The sequence below is a fragment of the Mobula birostris genome, chromosome 26 (genome assembly GCF_030028105.1).
Source record: "Mobula birostris isolate sMobBir1 chromosome 26, sMobBir1.hap1, whole genome shotgun sequence".
Lineage (NCBI taxonomy): Eukaryota > Metazoa > Chordata > Chondrichthyes > Myliobatiformes > Myliobatidae > Mobula > Mobula birostris.
The window spans coordinates 11,604,630-11,627,261 of record NC_092395.1 but is presented as its reverse complement, the minus strand read 5'-3'; the positions used below and the strand labels follow the sequence as shown (position 1 = coordinate 11,627,261).

The window sequence follows — 22,632 nt, the reverse complement described above, 5'->3', positions numbered from 1 at the left end:
CCCCGATGGTAGTAGCGAGAAGAGGGGTAGATGGGTCAAACACAGGCCCCATATTCCAGTAGGCAAAACTTACAGCTATTTCAGACACTATTGGGAAGCTCTTCCTTAAATTTCTTCTCACCAAGTTCAGAAATCATCTTTTTGAATATTACTGATTCTTCCTGCCAATTTGATCTTTGTAATACCAATTTTTTCCTCATTCTTGTAAAGCACTTTGGAATATTTTGAAATTTTATCTTGACGATATTAAGAAAAATTATAACTGAGAAAGAACAGGACAGCACAGTACAGGCCCTTTGCATTGATATCAGCTTTGACTGGACTGACTGCCAGACCAAGTTTGGAAGGTTGAATGGCCGAATAGCCCTACATTTCAGTCGGAAGACTAGAAACAGGCTTTATTCAGCATTTGATATAGTATTCATAGCATCTGATTCCCTTACCTTAACTTCCATAAGCACAGGTAAACTACAAGTGATTTCATAACTTCAAAAAAAATTGAGAGCTATAAATGGGCAGCACTTCACTAAATGATAATTTAATCTGCTTTACTCAGTTGTGTCTAAAAAAAAGACTAAATTCTCCGAAGTTTCTGAATTTAAAGGTTTTAGAATTTTCTTCATCTTAAGTAAATGCATTTACATGCTCAGCTTCTGGTTCATAAGCAGAAACATGAGCTCCATATTAAGGAAAGTGAGGGCAATGGCATTATGATCATCTTGAGTCACACAACTTGATATATCGTAAGTCAAATTACACAGAATAGAATTGGCTCAGATCTCATCAGCACAAAAATAAGCAGTCATCCATGACGGTGGATGTGTGAATCTCTGGCAAGCTGTTCAAACTAATTGCCACTTGAAGGCATCAAAGATAGGACATAAAAATTTCAAAGTATCGCTGCTCACCGGGACAGATTCAGAAATGACGTGTGTACATGTAGGTTACTGCATGGCCAGCTATATTTATTCTACAATAGATATTTGTCTAAAAATGATCAGCATCCGATATGCTCGTTAAATCCAGACACAACCAGGAGAATGAAGCTCACAGCCTTGTCTCCCCAAAGTCATCACCAGAGTTTTATTCATCAAAGACTAGAGCACAGAAACAGGCCATTCGATCCATCCAGCCCATGCTGAACTATTATGTTACCTGATTCCATTGACTAAGATTCATATCTTAGATCTCCATGCCCCTCCCATCCATTAACCCATCCAATTCTCTCTTAAATGTTGAAATTGAATCTGCGTGCACTGGCAACTCATTCCACACTCTCACCAGCCTGAGTAAAGAAATTCCTTCTCATGTCCCCCTTAAACATTTCACCCTTCACTATTAACCCGTGACATCTAATGCTATTCTCACTGAAACTCAGTGGAAAAAACCTACTTGTTGTATTTACCCTATCTATACCCCTCACAATTTTATATACCCCTATCAAATCTCCCCTCATTCTCCTACGCTCCAGGGAATAAAGTCCTCACGTATTCAACCTCAAGTCTATAATTCATTCACACTTTTCAACATTTGGCAATTTGGATAGAAGTATGAATCAATGTTCTTGTTTATTTATTTACTTTTGAGAAACAATACAGAATAAACCCTTCCAGCCGTTTTGCCCAGCAACACCATTTAATCTTAGCCTAATCACAGGACAATTTACAGTGATCAATTTAACCTACCAACCAGTACAGCTTTGGACTGTGGGAGGAAACTGGAGCACCCGGAGGAATCCCACACAGTCATGGGGAGAATATACAAACTCTTTACAGGCAGCAGTGGAAATGAACCTGAGTCGCTGTACTGTAAAGCATTGCGCTAATCACTATGCTAACGTGTCGCCCACTCCTCTCTAAAGCCAGAAACAGGAAAACGATTCTCACAAATCAAATGATTTCTTAACTAAAGGTTGCTAGGAAAATATATTAGAAAAGGATATTAGACCCTCTGATCTGGTTGGCTTATCTCTGCACTTTAGTGCAGCTCTCATCCAACAAATCTCTGGAGAAGGCAAGCTAAAATATTTTGAAAAAGCAATATTATAGTTCAGCATGTTTTCAGTAAAATTATAAATGACTTCATAAACAACTCTTTCCTCTAAATTCTTTAAACATCTTTGGTTAATAGTAATTCTAAATTAAAACTTGATTTAATTACTGACAGCATCTAGTTGCTTTAGTCACTCTTCCCTTAATCTATGACATATCTAATTTTACGACATATTTCAGTAAAAATAAAGCTGATAATGAAATAATAGCATAATCTAAGTCTAGAATCTTGGTAATTATTTCTCATTGCTTCCTTTCAAACATAATAATAGAAAATCAAATTAATTGATATTCATCATTGTTTGTTATGTGCTGTCTCGTATGACATGGGTGATCATGGACTTTCCACGACCATGATTGCTCTTGGCAAAGTTTTCTACGGAACCGGGTTGTCATTGCCTTCTTCTGAGCAGTATCTTTACAAGACAGGGGACCCCAGCCATTATCAATACTGATCAGAGATTGTCCGCCAGGTATCCCTGGTCGCATAACCAGAACTTGTGATATGCACCAGCTGCTCATACAACCATCCACCACATGCTCCCACGGCTTCACGTGAGCCTGGGAGAAGAGGGGATGGGGGTGCTAAACAGGTGCTACACCTTATCCAAGGGTGACATAGAGGAAGGAAGAACCTTACAGCTCCTTTGGTAGAGACATAGCTCTATCCTGCCTCTCAAGTTCATCATACGTTTCTTAATAATGGGTTAACATGCACAATTTGCCAATCTAAACACCTGGAAGCTATCTAAATGAAACAGTTTCCAAATCTAGAAAACTAGAAAATTTACAAAACTATTGTTAGTGAATTTGCAATATCAACGACTATGTATTTTAGCACCTAAGCATAGAATGCTATTAGAGATTTGTAACTTTACTACCTTACTTTCTTCACAACTATTTTGTTTCTGTGAATCTTAACAAGTTCCTTTCCTTTCTTCATCAGTTTCCTCATGATACCTCAGATGTTACTTTCTTCCTCTACAGTGAATAATGCAAAGTAATCAATCATTCATTAATTCAACGTATCACTGCTGCACTTTTTAAAAAGAAGCCTACACTGTTCTTGAGAATGTCCTTTTTATATACAACTGAAAATGCGTTAATTCCGATTTTTCATGCAAGTCCCCATTCTCAAACATCTTTTGACAACTATCAGCATTGCCTCTTATTTTTTTGTGCTTTTCTTTCATTTCCTATCATCTATATATTGCATTTTCTACAAAGACAAGGGATGGAAGGATGTTCAAAGGTACACAGTTCTTAATAATTGCAAACTAGTCCTGTTTCCAAGTCAATTCCTCACTTCCTTTCTTTTTCAATCTTTTTATTAGTTTCATAAAATATAAACATAACATAGCAATAATACAAAATTGTTGGAAATACATTGTTATACTTAAAATGAGTAATTATAAAACCAAATAGTATAAATTGACAGAACTCCCAATCATGTAGGATAACAATGAATAATACAGGACAAAAAAAAACTGGAGAAAAATCATGAAAAAGAAAAAAAAATAGAAAAAAAAACAAACCCCTCCACAAAAAAACTAAACTAAACAGAATTAGTCAACTAAACTAAAAGACTTGGGCAATTCTAACAATGTAAAAATGGAAGGGAAGAAAACCTTTCCTCACTTCCAACAAATCAAGTTTATTTGGGCATCAAAACTCATCCCTTAGCAGTATAAACTATCCCTGCTTTGCATCTGAACATGCTCCCACCTTCCATCATTTTTAGATATTTCACCCATTAACAGATTTGCCTACTTTACCAAAAGTCAGTCTTTGATTTCATTGCATCTATCATTAGAGACCCTCACTACCCAGTAGCTGCCCACTTCACATTACCATTAAAAGGGAGGAGCTACAGAATCCTGAAGACACACCGAACTTTTAGGAACAGCTTCTTCCCTCCATCATCAGATTTCTGAATGGGCCATGAACATCATATCACTACTTTACTCTCTCTTTTTTATATACAGTATTTACTGACCTCTCCGAACAGATCCTTCATTCTCCGTTAGTCCTTTACTTCTTCCATCTAACACCTCCCAGTTATTTACTTTATCCCCTCTCCCCCACCCGGACATCTTGCCCCTCACCTAGTTTCACCTATCACCTGCCAGCTTGTACTCTTTCCCATCCCCTACCACCTTATTCTGGAATCTATCACTTTCCCTTCCAGTCCTGATGAAGGGTCTTGGCCCTAATGTTAGCTGTTTATTCCTCTCTATAGATGCCACCTGACCTACCGAGTTCCTCTGCTATTGTGTGTGTTGTTCTGGATTTCCAGCATCTGCAGAATTGTGTGTGAGTATCTTTCTGTGCATTGTGCTGCTGCTACAAAACAACTAATTTCATGACATATGCCGGTGATAATAAATCTGATACTGAAATAATAATCAGAATCAGGTTTAATATCACTGGCATATACCGTGAAATTTGCGATTTTTAAAGGAACAGTACAATGCAATATAACAATGAAAACTTAATTACAATTTTAAAAATTATATATATAATTAGTGCAAAAAAGTAGTAGTGAGGTTCAAAGTCCATTCATAAATCTAACGGCAGAAGGGTAGAAGCTATTCCTGAATCATTGAGAATTGTTATCATCCAAGTCTAGAACCTTGCTAGCTATTTCTCATCTCTCATAATAAAAACTCTCAACCCTAGAGGACACAAATATTTTTATTTCCTATCTACAGGTATCTTGGGAGATGAATGTAGATGGTAAACAACAACTACTTTTACTGTACATGGAACTATTGGTTCAGACCAGACAAGTCCCATATAAACTATTGGAGCTTCTCTGTACACTATCCTCTACAAATACTGAATTCAGAGACTAATTCTAACTACATGGTTTCAAAGATTTGTTACGAACCTGCTGACAGAGATACAAGGAGAGACTATCAAAGGACTTCTTAAATCATTTATGGAGGACATTAACACCAAAAAAAACATTTTTTTCTTCACTCAATGTGGTAGTGATGGTGAATTTTCTTTATGCACGGTATACCAGTGGGCTTTGGAAGCTCAGATACTACACTCAAATGTGAAGATGATGACATCATTGGCTTAAAAAGATACAATGGCACGCAACAAAGTTGATGGACCAGAACACTCACCAACATCTACAATTGTGTAGATTACAAACGCAAAAATTTACAAACGTAAAAATTTCAAGTTGTAAGAGCATTCTAACTGCATGTTTCAATAACTGGTATGGAGGGGCCACTACACAGGACTGGAAAAACCTGCAGGGGGTTACAAACCCAGCCAGTTCCATCATGGACACTAGCTTCCACAGCATTGAAGACACCTTTAAAAGTTGAGGACTCAAAAAGGCAGCGTCCATCATTAAGGACCCCCAACACCTAGGATATGCTCACTTCTCAATACTACCACTAGAGATAGGAGTCTGAAGACACACACGCAATGTTTTAGGAAGAGCTTCTTCCCCTTAACCATTAGATTTCTGAATGGATAATGAACCAACCCAAGAACACTATCTTCACATCAAAGTTGCTGGTGAACGCAGCAGGCCAGGCAGCATCTCTAGGAAGAGGTATAGTCGACGTTTCAGGCCGAGACCCTTCATCAGGACTAACTGAAGAAAGAGCTAGTAAGAGATTTAAAAGTGGGAGGGGGAGGGGGAGATCCAAAATGATAGGAGAAGACAGGAGGGGGAGGGATGGAGCCAAGAGCTGGACAGGTGATTGGCAAAAGGGATATGAGAGGATCATGGGACAAGAGGCCCAGGGAGAAGGGAAGGGGGGGGGGGGGAGCCCAGAGGATGGCCAAGGGGTTTAGTCAGAGGGACAAGAGGGAGAAAAAGGCAGCGCGCGCCCCGAGCAGCTGCTCTCCCCCGGATTCTCGCCAGCATTGCTTAAACACGAGCTTGTGAGCATCCTTTTGTAAGATGAGCTCTATGGTATCGGAAAAGCCTGAAAGAGCTCGTAAAGGTGTTACACTTACGGTAAAACTAGACATAATTAAGCGTTTCGATCGTGGTGAACGAAGTAAGGACAACGTGAGTTTGGCTTGCGGAAGTTGACGAAGATGATGTTGAAGAGGCTTTGGCATCCCGTCACCAAGAACTGATAGATGAAGAGCTGATGCAATTGGAAGAAAAAAGGATAACAATCGAAACCAAATGAGTAATGATAAAGTATGACTTTAATTTTGAAAGGGTACGTCAGTTTAGGGGATATTTGCAGGATGGTTTGAGTCCTTATTAAAGAACTGTGTGATAGAAAAATACGCGAGGCTCAGCAGTCAAGCAAGCCTTCCACATCAGCCACAGCAGACGAACCTCGACCTTCGACATCGAGGCGGGCAGAGGTAGAAGAAGATGAGCTGCCTGCTCTAATGGACACAGACGATGAGATGACACCCCTGTGTCCCACCACCCCAAGCCCCAGGCCACGGACAGATACCGATTCGCGGAAAATGCAACGGTAGCCGGGACGCACACAGCACATCTTTAAGAAAAAAGCTGAAATAAACATGCTAATTAATTAGGTGTCGCCGACACATAATTGTCAGCCCAGATCAGAGACGATGCAATCGGAAATCGGCACTGATCTGGGCTGACAATTACGTGTCGGCGGCACCTAATTAATTAGCATGTTTATTTCAACTTTTTTCTTAAAGATGTGCTGCGTGTGTCCTGGCTACCGCCGGACCCCTGCGTTCTTCGCGGCAATGTATCGCTCAGCGGCCTGGAGAGTGGGGGGGGCCACTGCACCGCCCAAACTCCCGACGACTCAGTCTAACACACCATCATCAGTGTGCTAAGCGCTGAACCAATTCCGGTAAGTGATACTACACTGTACATACATTATTTCTACTTTATATCGGCTGTGTATTTTTACGTGTTATTTGGTATGATTTGGCAGCTTCATAGCTTAAAGGTTACTGGAGAGCGCTTGCGCGTTTTGCCAACAGCGCTTACGTGAGATTTTCTGCCGAAGGCACTTGCGTGAGATTTTCTGCTGACAGCACTTGCGTGAGATTTTCTGCTGACAGCACTTGCGTGAGATTTTCGCTCTGGAGAACAGTTCAGTAATGATTGTGGAAAAGCATTTCTACTTTATATAGGCTGTGTATTTATCATATCATTCCTGCTTTTACTATATGTTACTGTTATTTTAGGTTTTGTGTGTTATTTGGCATGATTTGGTAGGTTATTTTTGGGTCTGTGAACGCTCACAAAATTTTCCCATATAAATAAATGGTAATTGCTTCTTCGCTTTACGACATTTTGGCTTACGAACCGTTTCATAGGAACGCTCTACCTTCGGATGGCGGGGGAAACCTGTATCCTAATATCAAAAAATCTATTCATCTATATACTTATTGAGATACAGCATGGAATGGGCCTTTCTGACACTTCGAACCATGCCATCCAGCAACTCCCTGACTTAATCCTAGTCTAATCATGGGACAATTTATAATGACCAATTAACCTACCAACTCATTATAGTCAGCAGCAGGAATCTATCATACTTTGAAACTGAGCCTCTGCATGCACTTTAGGTAGAGAGACTGAAAAAAAATCTGGGTGGAACAGTTTTTCTTCTGTTCTGAATGACTAATCCCTCACTTCATGACGGTGACCCTGATTCCAGACAGAAGAACATCATTTTTGTCCTCCAGTCCCCTTAAGAATTTTGTTAAATTCAATGAGATTACCTTTCATTTCACTAAGCACTGGCAGGAGAGAACCAGTCTCTTCAGGACAAATCAGCACCAGAAATCAATATGGTAAGCCTTCTATGCATTCTATTACAAGTATGACTGGATCTGCATGCAATATTCTAAGTGCAATCTCACTGAGGTCCTATATAACTGCAGCAGAAAGTCTTTACTTTGGTGCTCAAATTAGAATTGAAATTGGCATATAATTGTCACATGTACCAAGGTACAGTGAAAAGCTTGCCTTACATACTGTCCATACATATCAATTAATTACAGTGCATTGAGGCAATACAAGGTAAAACAGTAAAGGAGGGAGGGGGGAGGGAACATCGACTCAGACCATGAGAGGCCTGTGCTAGGCATTTTCATGCCTCACAAGGCTCAGAAGTCTGTGTAGGGTGCCACGCCTCGCAGACACTAGAGCAATGTGTGGTTAAGTGCCTTGCTCAAGGACACAAACATGCTGCCACAGCTGAGGCTCGAACTAGTGACCTTCAGATTACTAGACAAACGCCTTAACCACTTAGCCACGTGCCCAACACAGTAAGAGTGCAGAATAAAGTAACTTCATCAGTGACAATCTTCCTGCAACAAACACAGAATCATAAAGTCCATGCCAAGCCGTTTTCCTGCCTAGTCCAATATAGCTGCACCCAGACCACAGCTCTCCTTACCCCTCCCATCATATACCTATCCAAACTTCTCTCAAATGAAGCAATTGAAATCATACCCACCACTTCTGGTGGCAACTCGTTCCACACTCTAAGTTCCCTTTGGGTTCTCCTTAAATATATCACCTTTCACCCTTAACCTCTAGTTTTCATCTCATCCAACCTCTTGGGAAAAAGCCTGCATGCATTTACCCTATCTATATCCCTCATAATTTTGTGTACTTCTATAAGATTTCCCATCATTCCTCTATGCTCCAGGGAAGAAAGTCGTAGCCTATTCGACTTTTCCAAATTCAGGTCTTCAACATCCTTGTAAGTTTTTTCCAGACTCGTTCAAGCTTATTGATATCAATCCTGTAGGTAGGTGACCAAAACTGAAGACAATACTCTAAATTCGACCTCACTGTCTTATAGAATTTCAATATAATATCCCAACTTCTATATTCAAAGCTCTGATCTACAAAGGCCAACGTGCAAAAAGCTCTCTTTAGGAAGCTATCTATCTGTAACAAGACTTTCAAGAAATTATGCATCTTTTAATCCCAGAACCCGTTTGTTCTACCGTACACCTCCCTGCCTCACTATTCACTGTGCAAGTCCTGCCCTGGTTTGTCAAAGTGCAACAGCTCACATTGGTTTGCATTTTAAATTTTCTCTGCCATTTTTCAGCCCGTTTTCCGGTTAATAAATATTAACATATCGTCTACTTTCTTTTTTATTTTATTTAGTAAGTGTGGAGTAGGCCCTTGTGGCCCTTCGAACCACGCCATCCCACAAAGCCAAATAACCCGGTTTAAGATCGCTCTGGTGAACTTCAGTGACTTTTGGCTGGTGGCCAATGAAACAAGCAAAACAACCAAATACTTTATTAATCACGCTATATACGTGTGTTTTTTTGGTTTCTATGTTTCATGGCTGTACAACATTTACATATTTGGAACCCTAACCTAATCATGGAACAATTTTCAATGACCAATTAACCTACCCGATACGTCTTTGGACTGCGAGAAGAAACTGGAGCACGAGGGGAAAACCACTCAGGGAAGGGGAAGGGGAAGGGGAAGGACATACAGAGACTCCTTACAGAAAGGTTCCAGAATTGAACTCCAGCATAGCATCGCGCAAACTGGTAGGCAACCGTAGCACCCTACTTGCTGTACCTGCAGGGTAACACGCAAGTTTCTTTGAACATCAATGCATTTCAATCTTTCACTAGTTAAGAATACACTGCCAAAGCAGAGGAGTTTATATTTTTGCCCATTACATTTATCTCCCATGTCGTCACCCTTTAACTTTAACCCCAAAGCACTGCATCCCAGAACTGTGATCATCCAGTCAGCAAGTAAACTTTACTTACCGTGACATCCAAATTCTCCAGAGCTGTTGCCTCTTCAGCTAAAAGTTGAACTGAGGAGTCTGCATTCACGGTCACAGAACCACTACTCACTGGAAAGAAAAAAAACAATATATTTCAATGCAATGATTTGATTGATTATAATTTCTAGTGAGATGTCTTTTTCTTCCTATAGTCTAGTCATTAAGCAATATGGGACGCAGTCTTAAAACTTTTTGCCATTTATTATCACATAATTGTACCATTTAGAACAGCATTTTGTACTTCCATCAAGTCATTAATGATAAAAAGGCTCACCACAAACTAATTCTAATATATGCAACATAAGATAATTAGCTTGTGGTGAGCTTCTGGGGCATTTACCATCCTAGTTGGATTACTGAGGCACATGCCAGTTCTATTACATATGCCTCAGCCATCCAACTAGAATGGTAAATACCCAAAAACGATAAAATAAATATTATACACTCGGTAAACAACACACATCAAAGTTGCTGGTGAACGCAGCAGGCCAAGCAGCATCTGTAGGAAGAGGTGCAGTCGGCGTTTCAGGCCGACACCCTTCATCAGGACTAACTGAAGGAAGAGTGAGTAAGAGATTTGAAAGTTAGAGGGGGAGGGGGAGATCCAAAATGATAGAAGACAGGAGGGGGAGGGATAGAGCCAAGAGCTGGACAGGTGATAGGCAAAAGGGATACGAGAGGATCATGGGCCAGGAGGTCCGGGAAGAAAGACGGGGGGGGGGGGGGAGGGACCCAGAGGATGGGCAAGAGGTATATTCAGAGGGACAGAGGGAGAAAAAGGAGAGTGAGAGAAAGAATGTGTGTATAAAAAGATGGGGTACGAGGGGGAGGTGGGACCTTAGCGGAAGTTAGAGAAGTCGATGTTCATGCCATCAGGTTGGAGGCTACCCAGACGGAATATAAGGTGTTGTTCCTCCAACCTGAGTGTGGCTTCATCTTTATAGTAGAGGAGGCCGTGGATAGACATGTCAGAATGGGAATGGGATGTGGAATTAAAATGTGTGGCCACTGGGAGATCCTGCTTTCTCTGGCGGACAGAGTGTAGATGTTCAGCAAGCGGTCTCCCAGTCTGCGTCGGGTCTCACCAATATATAAAAGGCCACATCGGGAGCACCGGACGCAGTATATCACCCCAGTCGACTCACAGGTGAAGTGTTGCCTCACCTGGAAGGACTGTTTGGGGCCCTGAATGGTGGTAAGGGAGGAAGTGTAAGGGCATGTGTAGCACTTGTTCCGCTTACACGGATAAGTGCCAGGAGGGAGATCAGTGGGGAGGGATGGGGGGGACAAATGGACAAGGGAGTTGTGTAGGGAGCAATCCCTGCAGAATGCAGAGAGGGGGGGGAGGGAAAGATGTGCTTAGTGGTGGGATCCCGTTGGAGGTGGCGGAAGTTACGGAGAATAATATGTTGGACCCGGAGGCTGGTGGGGTGGTAGGTGAGGACCAGGGGAACCCTATTCCTAGTGGGGTGGCGGGAGGATGGAGTGAGAGCAGATGTAGGTGAAATGGGGGAGATGCGTTTAAGAGCAGAGTTGATAGTGGAGGAAGGGAAACCTTTTTCTTTAAAAAAAGGAAGACATCTCCCTCGTCCTAGAATGAAAAGCCTCATCCTGAGAGCAGATGCGGCGGAGACGGAGGAATTGCGAGAAGGGGATGGCGTTTTTGCAAGAGACAGGGTGAGAAGAGGAATAGTCCAGATAGCAGTGAGAGTCAGTAGGCTTATAGTAGACATCAGTGGATAAGCTGTCTCCAGAGACAGAGACAGAAAGATCTAGAAAGGGGAGGGAGGTGTCGGAAATGGACCAGGTAAACTTGAGGGCAGGGTGAAAGTTGGAGGCAAAGTTAATAAAGTCAACAAATTCTGCATGCGTGCAGGAAGCAGCGCCAATGCAGTCGTCGATGTAGCGAAGGAAAAGTGGGGGACAGATACCAGAATAGGCACGGAACATAGATTGTTCCACAAACCCAACAGAAAGGCAGGCATAGCTAGGACCCATACGGGTGCCCATAGCTACACCTTTAGTTTGGAGGAAGTGGGAGGAGCCAAAGGAGAAATTATTAAGAGTAAGGACTAATTCCGCTAGACGGAGCAGAGTGGTGGTAGAGGGGAATTGATTAGGTCTGGAATCCAAAAAGAAGCGTAGAGCTTTGAGACCTTCCTGATGGAGGATGGAAGTATATAAGGACTGGACATCCATGGTGAAAATAAAGCGGTGGGGGCCAGGGAACTTAAAATCATCGAAAAGTTTAAGAGCGTGAGAAGTGTCACGAACATAGGTCGGAAGGGATTGAACAAGGGGTGATAAAACAGTGTCGAGGTATGCAGAAATGAGTTCGGTGGGGCAGGAGCAAGCTGAGACAATAGGTCGGCCAGGACAGGCAGGTTTGTGGATCTTGGGTAGGAGGTAGAAACGGGAAGTGCGGTGTGTGGGAACTATAAGGTTGGTAGCAGTGGATGGGAGATCCCCTGAGCGGATAAAGTCGGTGATGGTGTGGGAGACAATGGCCTGGTGCTCCTTAGTGGGGTCACGATCGAGGGGTAAATAAGAGGAGGTATCCGCGAGTTGTCGCTGTGCCTCGGCAAGGTAGAGGTCAGTGCGCCAGACTACAACAGCACCCCCCCTTATCAGCGGGTTTAATAATAAGTTTAGGATTAGTGCGGAGGGAGTGGAGAACAGAGCGTTCCGAAGGAGTGAGTTTGGAATGGGGACAAGGTACGGTGAAGTCGAGACGGTTGATGTCCCATCGGCAGTTAGCGATAAAGAGATCCAGAGCAGGCAGAAGACCAGAGCGGGGTGTCCATGAACAAGAGGAGGGTTGAAGATGGGAGAAGGGGTCATCGGTGGGGGTGGAAGAGTCCTTGCCGAAGAAGTAGGCTCGGAGACGGAGACGGCGGAAGAAAAGTTCCGCATCACGGCGAACACGGAACTCGCTGAGGTGTGGGCGAAGGGGGACAAACGTGAGGCCCTTACTGAGAACAGAGCGTTCTGCCTCCGACAGTTGAAGGTCAGAGGGGATGGTAAAGACCCGGCATGGATGAGAGCTCGGATCAGAGGGGGGAGGGGGGAGGCTGGGGGTGTCAAAGGAGAGGGGAGGGTTGGGGTGAGAGGAAGATGGAGCCTCTGAGGGCCCAGGAGTTGACGGTGGGATCTGAGGAAGACGGGGCTGCGGAGTGGTGGTGGGGGAAGGGGAGACGGGAGTCACAATAGCAGCACATAAAGACCCGGCCTGGAGTTCAAGGCTGGACTCGCAGTTGGTGGTTGTGCAATCGCTGTGAAGGTGTCCATGGTCGTTGCTGGAGTCCGGGTGCACTCGGTGACCATTTTATGAGGTACACCGGTACACCTGCTCGTTAATGCATATATCTAATCAGCCAATCATGTGGCAGCCACTTATGCATAAATACACGCAGACATGGTCAAGAGGTTCAGTCGTTGTTCAGACCAAATTTCAGAATGGGGAAGAAATGTGACTTTGACCATGGAATGATAGTTAGTGCCATACGGGGCAGTTTGAGCATCTCAGAAATTGCTGACCTTCTTGGATTTTCAAGTACAACAGTCTCTACAGTTTACAGAGAATGGTGCAAAAAAACCTCCAGTAAGCAGCGGTTCTGTGGGCAAAAATGGCTTTGTTAATGAGGTGTCAGAATGGTAGGCTGGTCAAGCTGACGGGAAGGTGACAACAACTCAAATAACCCTGTGTATCAACAATAGTGTGCAGAAAAGCATCTCTAAAAGCACAACTTGTTGAACCTTGAAGTGGATGGACTACAGCGGCATAAGACCACACCGGGTTCCACTCCTGCACCTAATAAAGTGACCACAGCGTGTAAATAACAATACCAAGCATGACGAAGTTGTCAAAAATCAACAAATCCCCAACGTGTGGCATTCCAAAACTGGAATTTGCATGGCGTGCAGGAGTAAAGTAAAGCTCATGCTAGAGAATCTATCCAATGAAATTGTCATGAAACACCCAAAACAGGAACTCAAGACACGTTCATTGAAAAGGGAAACAGTGATGAAGAATGGCAGGAATATGATAATTCAGCTGCTTTTAATTGCTTCAATTTTTTTGATTATTAAAAGTGGTTAATTCATTAACTTTGACATATTTAAGAGATTTCAGTTTGAATGCTTCTGAAGCTTTAAAATCAACTTGGTGCAGGGGAAACATTTTTGCTAATGATTTATTATCCTTGTCAATCTCATTCTCCAACCTTCTCCCCATAATCTTTGACACCCTTCTGAATCAAGAGCCTCCAGTTCAAGCTTTAATAAGTCTGATATTGACAATTACTGCACATAAAACCACCATTTGTTTAGACGTCCCAGCAGATCATCCAGTGAGTTTTTAGTTCAAAACTGAGGTTTTAATAATTAGCTACCACATTCAAATAGGATAAATTCCCCAGTGGCAACTTGAGTATTTTTAAAACACGTTACAAGCAGAAATAATGTAGCACAGAATAGAGAACAGGAGGAACAATTAAAAAATTGGGATATCATGGCTGCATTGTGGTTAGCGCAATGCTTTACAGTGTCAACGATCATTGACCAGGGTTTAATTTGCATGCTGCCGGTAAACAGCTTGTACATTTTCCCCATGATCTTATGGGTTTCCTCCCTCATTCTGAGGATAGATGGGTTAGGGCAGGTGATGGGTGCATGACACGTTGGCACCAGAAGTGTGGTGGCACTTGCACAATCCTCACTGATTTGATTTGATGCAAACTATACATTTCACTGCATGTTATGGTATATATGTTACAAATAAATCTAATCGCTAATCCTTAAAAAAAAATGAAGTTTTCCCCTTGAACAGAATCTTAGAAACTTTAACAGAGACTGTCATTCTAATAATTTGTTGTTCAGTCATTTCTACTTTTCGTCATCATTACTACTTATTAAAATTCATGGCATCAGTTTCACTATTTCTTCAGGGGAAACGATCCAGCTCTTGAAAACCAAGCAAGAAACATAAAAAAATCATTTTACTTAGGAAAAACAAATACTGTAGAAGCTGGAAATCTGAAGTAACACTCTGTTGAAAGCACTTAGCAGTCTGTACAAGATTGGTGGAAAAAGAGCTGGAGTTGTGGTAAAAACAGTCTTCTCCCTCCTCCCTTCCTCTATTTCTTACTCTGACCTTTTATCCCTTCTCATCTGCCTATCACTTCCCCCGGGTCCCCTCCTCCTTCCCTTTTCTCCTATGGTCAGCTCTCCTCTCCTATCAGATTCCTTCTTCTCCACCTTTGACCTTTCCCACACACTTGGCTGCACCTATCATCTTCCTGCTAGCCTCCATCTTCCCCCCACTGCCATCTTTCTCCTTCCTTCTCAGTCTTGAAGGGTCCAAAACAAAACCAACCAAAATGTCAGCTGTTTATTAATTTCCATAGATGCTACCTGACCTGCTGAGTTTCTCCAGCACTTTGTATGTTATTCCAGGTTGACACCTTTAATATCCTATTTGCATATTTTCTGGGAGGTCGGGAATAAATGAAACCTTGATAGTACTTGGGGAAGAAAAAAAAAATGTTTTTTTAAAGTTGAAATCATTGGCCATTTGCGTTCTGTTTTATTATTTTCCTACCTCTGAATGCTTTGATCAAAACAACAGACAAGCAAGGTCTGGTTACCAGAGGCCATAGTTCACAACTGCAGTGAAGTTATTGAATTAACATCAGTCAGAATGCTAGACTATTGATCCAGGCACAAAATTCAATCCACCATTGTAGCAGAGGAATTTAAATTCAAGTACTTCAATAAATATGAAATTTGAAAAATAAAGCTGTAGTCAATATTGATAATAATGAAGCTACAAGATGATAATAAAAGTTATCTGGTTCACTAATATTCTCCAGGGACAGAAATGTGTAGACCTTATCCATTATGGCCTATAATTCCAGACACTAAGTGGCTGACCCTGAACCACCTCCTCACCTCTGGGGTAAATAGAAATAAGTATATATGGAGGTTGTCACTGATATCCACCTTCAGTAAACATAAATGAAAAAAACTGTATTTTATTTGGTTTTCAGATATTAGCTTTCCCATTTTAACAGCAATAATTAGAACCAGTTAGATATCTTGAGAAAAGGAGATATCTGTGCACACACGTAACGTTTGCATGTGTCAATATTGCATTTGTAGCCCCATGTAAAATCTTGCTTGCCAGTGAATGAGGTGCAATGGATGCTCAAGAATTGCAATAAGGCAATGTGTTATTTCACTTGGATTGTTTCAAACTGGAAAACACTGGCTAAGTTTTTAGTTCAAAAAGAAACAGTATAAATGCAGAGAGAAATTCAGACTTTTTAGGAATGGTCCAAGAACAGTAAGAAGAATGACAGAAGCACAGGGTGAACTAGAATCGATTCCTCTGCTTTTGTTTTCCGCGACAGACAACTGGTTTGCCTGCAACTAGTGGTATGTCATTTCGACTTGTAGGAATCGTACCTGTGTATTGGAAATACTTTGTGTTTTAAAAATGGTTTGTAATTTGGAAATCTTTTATAAGATAGAAAGCTTTAGTGAATCTTAAGTGTGTTTTCGGAATGTTGCTTGGATTTAAACCTGGAAATAGAAACATAGAAAGCCTACAGCACAATACAGGCCCTTTGGCCCACAAAGCTGTGTCGAACATGTCCTTACTATAGAAATTACCTATTTTTCTAAGCTCCATGTACCTATCCAGGAGTCTCTTGGATGACCCTATCATATCAGCCTCCACCACCGTTGCCGGCAGCCCATTCCACGCACTCACCACTCTGCATAAAAACCTATCCCTGACATCTCCTCTGTACCTACTTCAAAGCACCTTAAAACTGTGCCCTCTCGTGTTAGCCATTTCAGCCCTGGGAAAAAGACTGACTTCCCACACGATCAATGCCTCTCATCATCTTATACACCTCTATCAGGTCACCTCTCATCCTTCGTCGCTCCAAGGAGAAAAGGCCGAGTTCACTCAACCTATTCTCATAAGGCATGCTCCCCAATCCAGGCAACATCCTTGTATAAATAAATGATATCCCTGTATATAAAAAAAATAAGTAAACTATGTTTAAAATACGTTAGCCAGAAGTGTCTCCTCCTTGGTGGGGAGGGTGGGACCCACCACTTGAATAGAGGGTATTGGCTGCTAAACTCGGCATGAAGGATAAACAGGAAAGTGAACTAGTCTTTGAAGATTGGGTAGCCACAGTATAATGTCCCTTTAGTGAGGGTATCTGCAGCTATCTATATCAGACAGGGTTTAAAGACTTTGTTTTGAGTTTAGAGCTTCAAGGTCAGCAAACCCAATAACATCTCAGAGATACCACAGCTTGCAATGAAACAATGTGTTTACAAGACTACTACAAAATAAGTGTGATCAATACAAAGACAAGTATTGCACAAAGGATACAAATTTATGATACCAATGCCACATTGATTTAAAAAACAGCAAAAGATTTATTACAATAACTAGTGCTAATTGTCAATAATTTAGGCAATCTGCCATATTAAAAATGACATAGTAAGTTTTTAAAGTTCTGAAATTGTATTTTCAAGTTATCACTACTATAAAATCCCAATTTAACATACCAAAATACTTGTTCTGTCCACCCTCCTCATCAAAGACAGTGACGACTCCAGGTTTTAGCACCTGCAGCGTGGGCACGTGAGACGGTAGAATACCAAAGCTTCCAGTCAGTGTTGGTACATCAACTTGTTTAACACTGGCTTTATTATAAAACACCTAAGCAAAAAAAATTAAGTTTTTGAAAAATCCAACACAGTTCAACATGCTTTCCCCAACGTCAAAACTTTTGTTACATCAGTTTTGTTTTTAAACTTTTCAGGCCCACATTTATTGCCTGCCTCTAAATGTCCTCAAGAAAATGACAGTGAGCTGCAACCTTGAATCATTGGTGAAGGAATTGCCAAAGTTTCACTGGGTAGGGAGTCCTGGGATTTAGACGAGACCAACAAATGACTTCCAAATCAGAATAATAAACTTGGAGGTAAACCAGAGGTGCTGGTGCATGCACCACCCTTGACTTTCCTGGGGAAAGGGTTCATATGTTTGGGAGCTGCTGATAACAGAACCGAAGTAAAGGCAGTGTCCTTATAGAGGATGTATACCACTGCCATAGTGCATTAGTGCTGAAGCGAATGAATGTTTAGGGTGATAGGTGGGTTGTCAGTCACTGGTAACTGATTTATTATTGCCACATGCACCAAGATATAGTGAAAAGCCTTGCTTCTCATGCCGTCCAGATTCCAAACACAAGTATGTTAAAGTAATACAAAAGACAAAGTATTACCATAATGCAGAAGTGTTACAGAAAAATGCAGCACAGGTAGACAAGTAAGGTGCGAGGACCACGAGCAGGTAGATTGAGAAATCACTGGCACTCACCACAATGACAATGGAGGCAGCACGTTTGGATGCAGCTGCCTCCCCAAGACCAACCAAAGGTATTTTTTTGCCATTTTTAAAACACCTTTTTTTAACGATCACAAGATAATGCTAGACTTCAAGAATTTAGAATTACTGCAGGCCTAACCCATCAGCAAATGGCATATTGGCGGAGGAGCTTGACTTGGTGCGGACCATGTTACTGCCTGCTACAGAAAGACATTGGAGTCGGTGTGCATTCTAACAGTGAGTGATGCCTTGGACGCTTCTCTTGTGATCACAAGACCTTATTGAACATTGTTAATGCAAAATACTACAAGTCCATTTCCATCGCTTATTGGCAAGCCAAGACAGCAGGAGAGCTGTACAGCTTCGGCTGTAGCGAGGACTAGGCCTCAAGCCGCAAGCTTGCCTGTTGCAGCAGCCCAGGAGAAGAGACACCAGAGACAGTGTAGCACAGCATCAATGCTGGGTTGAGGGCTGTCCCCTCCCTTTGGAGCCGCTCTCCAGAGTTTGCTCAGTGGCATAAAAGCTGGAGTATATGAGTTTTTCTGTCAACTACTGAGAACTGCTTGATCTTGCTGATAACACCCATGCACCATCAAGTTACAGGCCATGTCACTCAGGAACTTGGGCTGGGCTATATATATATTTTTGTGTGACTATTCTTACTGCTACCTTATATGTGCCTTGTGCAATGGCTAATTGTTGGTACTGTGTTTTGTACCTTGGCTCTACAGTAAGGTTGTTAAGTTTGGCTGTATTCATGGTTGGTTGAATGACAATTAAAATTGAACAAGATGTGCAGTTTCTGACCTGCGGCCCAGCATGTACTCAGATTGTTTAATGTTATTTCAAGTACACAAGTGTAAAGGAGAACAAAATAATTGTTACTCCGGGTCCAATGAAGTGCAAAAAAAAAGATAAAGCACACAATAAATATATACACACAAGATATCTTATATACATAGTTTGATTGTATGCCCATAAAGTGACGCTAGGCACATAGGTGCCTGGTCATAAGGTGACTGACAGGAAATGATAAAGTAGTGACAGTTGGGGGTGTGGAGGGATGGATTAGTGGCTGGAGGTGTTGATCAGCCTTATTGCTTGGGGAAGCTAACAGTTTTTGAGTCTGTGGTACTAATGAGGATTCTACATCGCATCGTTCCTGATGGGAGTGGGACAAATAGTCTATGAGCAAGGTGGGTGGGATCCTTCATGATGTTACTGGACCTTTTCCAGCACCTTTCTGTATATATGTCATTGATGGTGAGTAGGCTGTTGGGGGAGGTTTTGACTATCCAGTGTAGAACATTCCTGTCTGCCACAGTTCAGTTTCCATACCATGCAGTAATGCAGCTTGTTAGGAATCTTTCCTTGATATGATTTGCATTAAAGGATCAAGCATTAACTTTATTCACCATAAAGGGACTTCCTGTCTGCCACAGTGCAGATTCTGTGCCATGCAGTGATGCATCATGTTAAGATGCTCTCTGCTGTACATCTGTAGAATGACGTAAGACTGGATGTGCACAGTCCAGCTCCCTTCAGCCTCCTCACAAAGTAGAGGCGTTGATGAGCTTTCCTGACTGTGTAGGATGTGATCAGGGACCATGAGAGGTTGTGTGCAATGTGCACTTCCAGCAGTTTGAAACTGCTCACAGTTTCCATTGCTGTGCTGCCCATATGCTTCAGTTGGCTTCTTATCCATGTATGTTTTTGAGAGATTCATCATTCTGCGCCATTACAATTGCCAATGACAAGTGATGTCAGTTTCCTGATGGAGATGGTTATAAATATGCAAACATACATGCATACAGAACAGCAAGCTTCAAAAGCAACATCTAAACACAGCTAAAGCCTTCCGTTGGTCAGGGACAATTACGGACAGTGTGTCCCAATTGATATGTGTTGGCGCGTGGCCAAGTGGTTAAGGCGTTCGTCTAGTGATCTGAAGGGCGCTAGTTCAAGCCTTGGCCGAGGCAGCATGTTGTGTCCTTGAGCAAGGCACTTAACCACACATCTGCAATGACAATACCCTTCCCTTGGACAACATCGGTGGCGTGGAGAGGGGAGACTTGCAGCATGGGCAACTGCCGGTCTTCCATACAACCTTGCCCAGGCCTGCGCCCTGGAAACCTTCCAACGCACAAATCCATGATGCCTACTATGCAAGCCAGGGAGGCATGGAGAGCGAGATGTTGCCCAAGATATAGCAGGATCCACTTCTCCCCACAGCTGATGAATCCAAAAGAACGGCAGAGACTAATACAGTTTGGCACCAGCAACCTCTATCAATTTCAGTCCCTGTTGGAAATTACTGTTGAGATGTCAAAATGAGGAATGATCACATGTCTCTAGATACAAGATCAGAGAAAGGAAAATTGTAAAAAAGAACATAAGGTTCTTCACCTGAATGCACGTAGCAACACAAGACGATGGATGAAATTCTGACACAAATGTAAATAGAGCACACATATCAGCACTTAAGGCTTTTGGTAAAGGGGTGAAAGTTAGGCTTAGGAAAATCAGCCGTGATTGAAAAGCGGAGCAGATTCTGCTTCTATATTGTATAATCTAAAAGCACGTCGGACAGGATTGGTGCCTCTGCAACATATAGAGGATTGATTATCAAAGAACTAGACGCAAATAAAACACTAATTATGAACCAGCTCTTCAAATTCCCCTAATCTTCCCAGTTCCCTCCAATCCCCCTCAGTCCCCTAATTCTCCCGTCCCCTCAGGCCCCAGGCCCCGGAGTCACCCGCAGCGCTTGGCCGGGGCCTTCAGCCTTACCTCGGTCGGAGAGGCGAACGTAAAGGACATCTTATTTGCCGAAGCCGCCGCCGCCGCCGCCTCGGCATAGCCCCGGGCGAGCACGGCCCAGGTCCGGGACACTGCCCCGGGGCGGAGGAGAGAGCAGATCCTTGCGGGGAACATGTCCGCGAAACCGGCCACTGAAGCAAGGACAAGCCGATACCCAGATTGCACCGCAGCCTCACGCATGCGTAAAACGAAGGACGACGCGGGTCATTCTCCTAGTCGAACCACACTTCCCAGAGGGTACCTCAGACTTGCGCATGCGTAAGAAGACGGAGTCTCGGAGCACTCTCCGAAAAGAACCACAGTTCCCAGACTGCAGTGCGAGGTACTATCTGAAAGGATTCCGTGAGGTTGATCTTGCTTTTACTTTCACGGATGCCGAGTGTTCGCAGCTTTTCTGTTGATGTTTCAACAGTAATAGACTTCAGAGAGGATACAGAAGTTGCTGTCTGAATTAAAGAGCATCGTTATAACTTGGGTTGTTTTCTCTCGAGCGGCGGAGCCTGAGGGGAGTTCTGAATGAGGTTTATAAGATTGAGAGACACAGACAGAGCAGACGGTGTCAAAGGTGGCAGGGAGAAGGCAGGAGATTGGGGTTGAGAGGGATAATAAATCAGCCATGATGGAATGGTGCAGCAGGTTCAATGAGCTGAATGGCCAGATTCTGCCCCTATGTCTTATGGTTTTATTTATGGTGTTGTAAAGGATACTGAAGAGACTTGTTATTCAACAATAAGCTGTAAAATAATTTATTGAACCTTGCTGAACATGATTTACGTAGACAGTGCAAAACTGTACTTCAAATTCAAACATATTAAAATTCTCAGGGCTGGGTGTGTCTACACCTGTGCCAACCCCCACCCCAGCACTCTTTCTCTGCCACCTGTCCTATTCCCCTCCCGCAACGTTCCCAACATCCTTTGGTCCCGCCAGATTTACAAACCCACTCTCCACTCCATGTTAACAAATACAGTACTGTGCAAAAGTCTTTGGCACCCTAGCTATATATCAAATCAAGTGACGTTTATTGACATTTATCTAAATACATAACCCTAACCCCAACGCTACACAGATATATGACGTATATATGTCATATAATGCACATAGAAATGAGACAATGTTTCATCGAACCAGAACGTAAAGCACAGTAACGCACAATAACTTATGAAGGTTAGGATAAAATCTACAGATGAATTACAGGTAAATAACTAACTAAAGTGTATTCATTTTAAATATTGTAAGGTACGGAACAGATTAACGAGTGACACTTCGAATACAATGCGGCAGGGAGTTCAGAAGCCTAATGACCTGAGGGGGGAAGCTGTTCCTCATCCTGATCGTTCTTGTTTTTATGCATTGTAGTCTGCTGCCTGACGGTAGAAAGTCAAAGAGGATGCTGGGCGGATGGGTGGATAAGACTTTGCAATGTATTGCATTTCATGAAATTTGTTGTTTGTTTCCAATACATTAAAAATTACTATATATTACGATAAGAAATGTGTATATATGTCGAATCTCACTCAGCAAACCCAACTATTCTGGGAGGGGGGAAGTGTGAAGTGAGATCCTTTGAGATTTTCTACACCTGAGA

General features: G+C 42.4%; 1 protein-coding gene across 1 annotated transcript in view; it reads right to left on the bottom strand.

The window, feature by feature from the left end:
• atp5f1d (ATP synthase F1 subunit delta) overlaps nucleotides 1-21,252 on the bottom strand; it is a 28,905-nt gene extending 7,653 nt beyond the window's left edge. Inside the window, exons 1-3 of the mRNA XM_072244109.1 lie at nucleotides 21,015-21,252; nucleotides 17,399-17,552; nucleotides 9,789-9,877 (exon numbers count right to left, since the gene is read on the bottom strand). Of these exons, the coding sequence (XP_072100210.1) occupies nucleotides 9,789-9,877; nucleotides 17,399-17,552; nucleotides 21,015-21,224 (453 nt within the window). The 5' untranslated portion in view covers nucleotides 21,225-21,252. The remainder of the gene's footprint in view (nucleotides 1-9,788; nucleotides 9,878-17,398; nucleotides 17,553-21,014) is intronic.
• Between the last annotated feature and the right edge of the window lie 1,380 nt (nucleotides 21,253-22,632).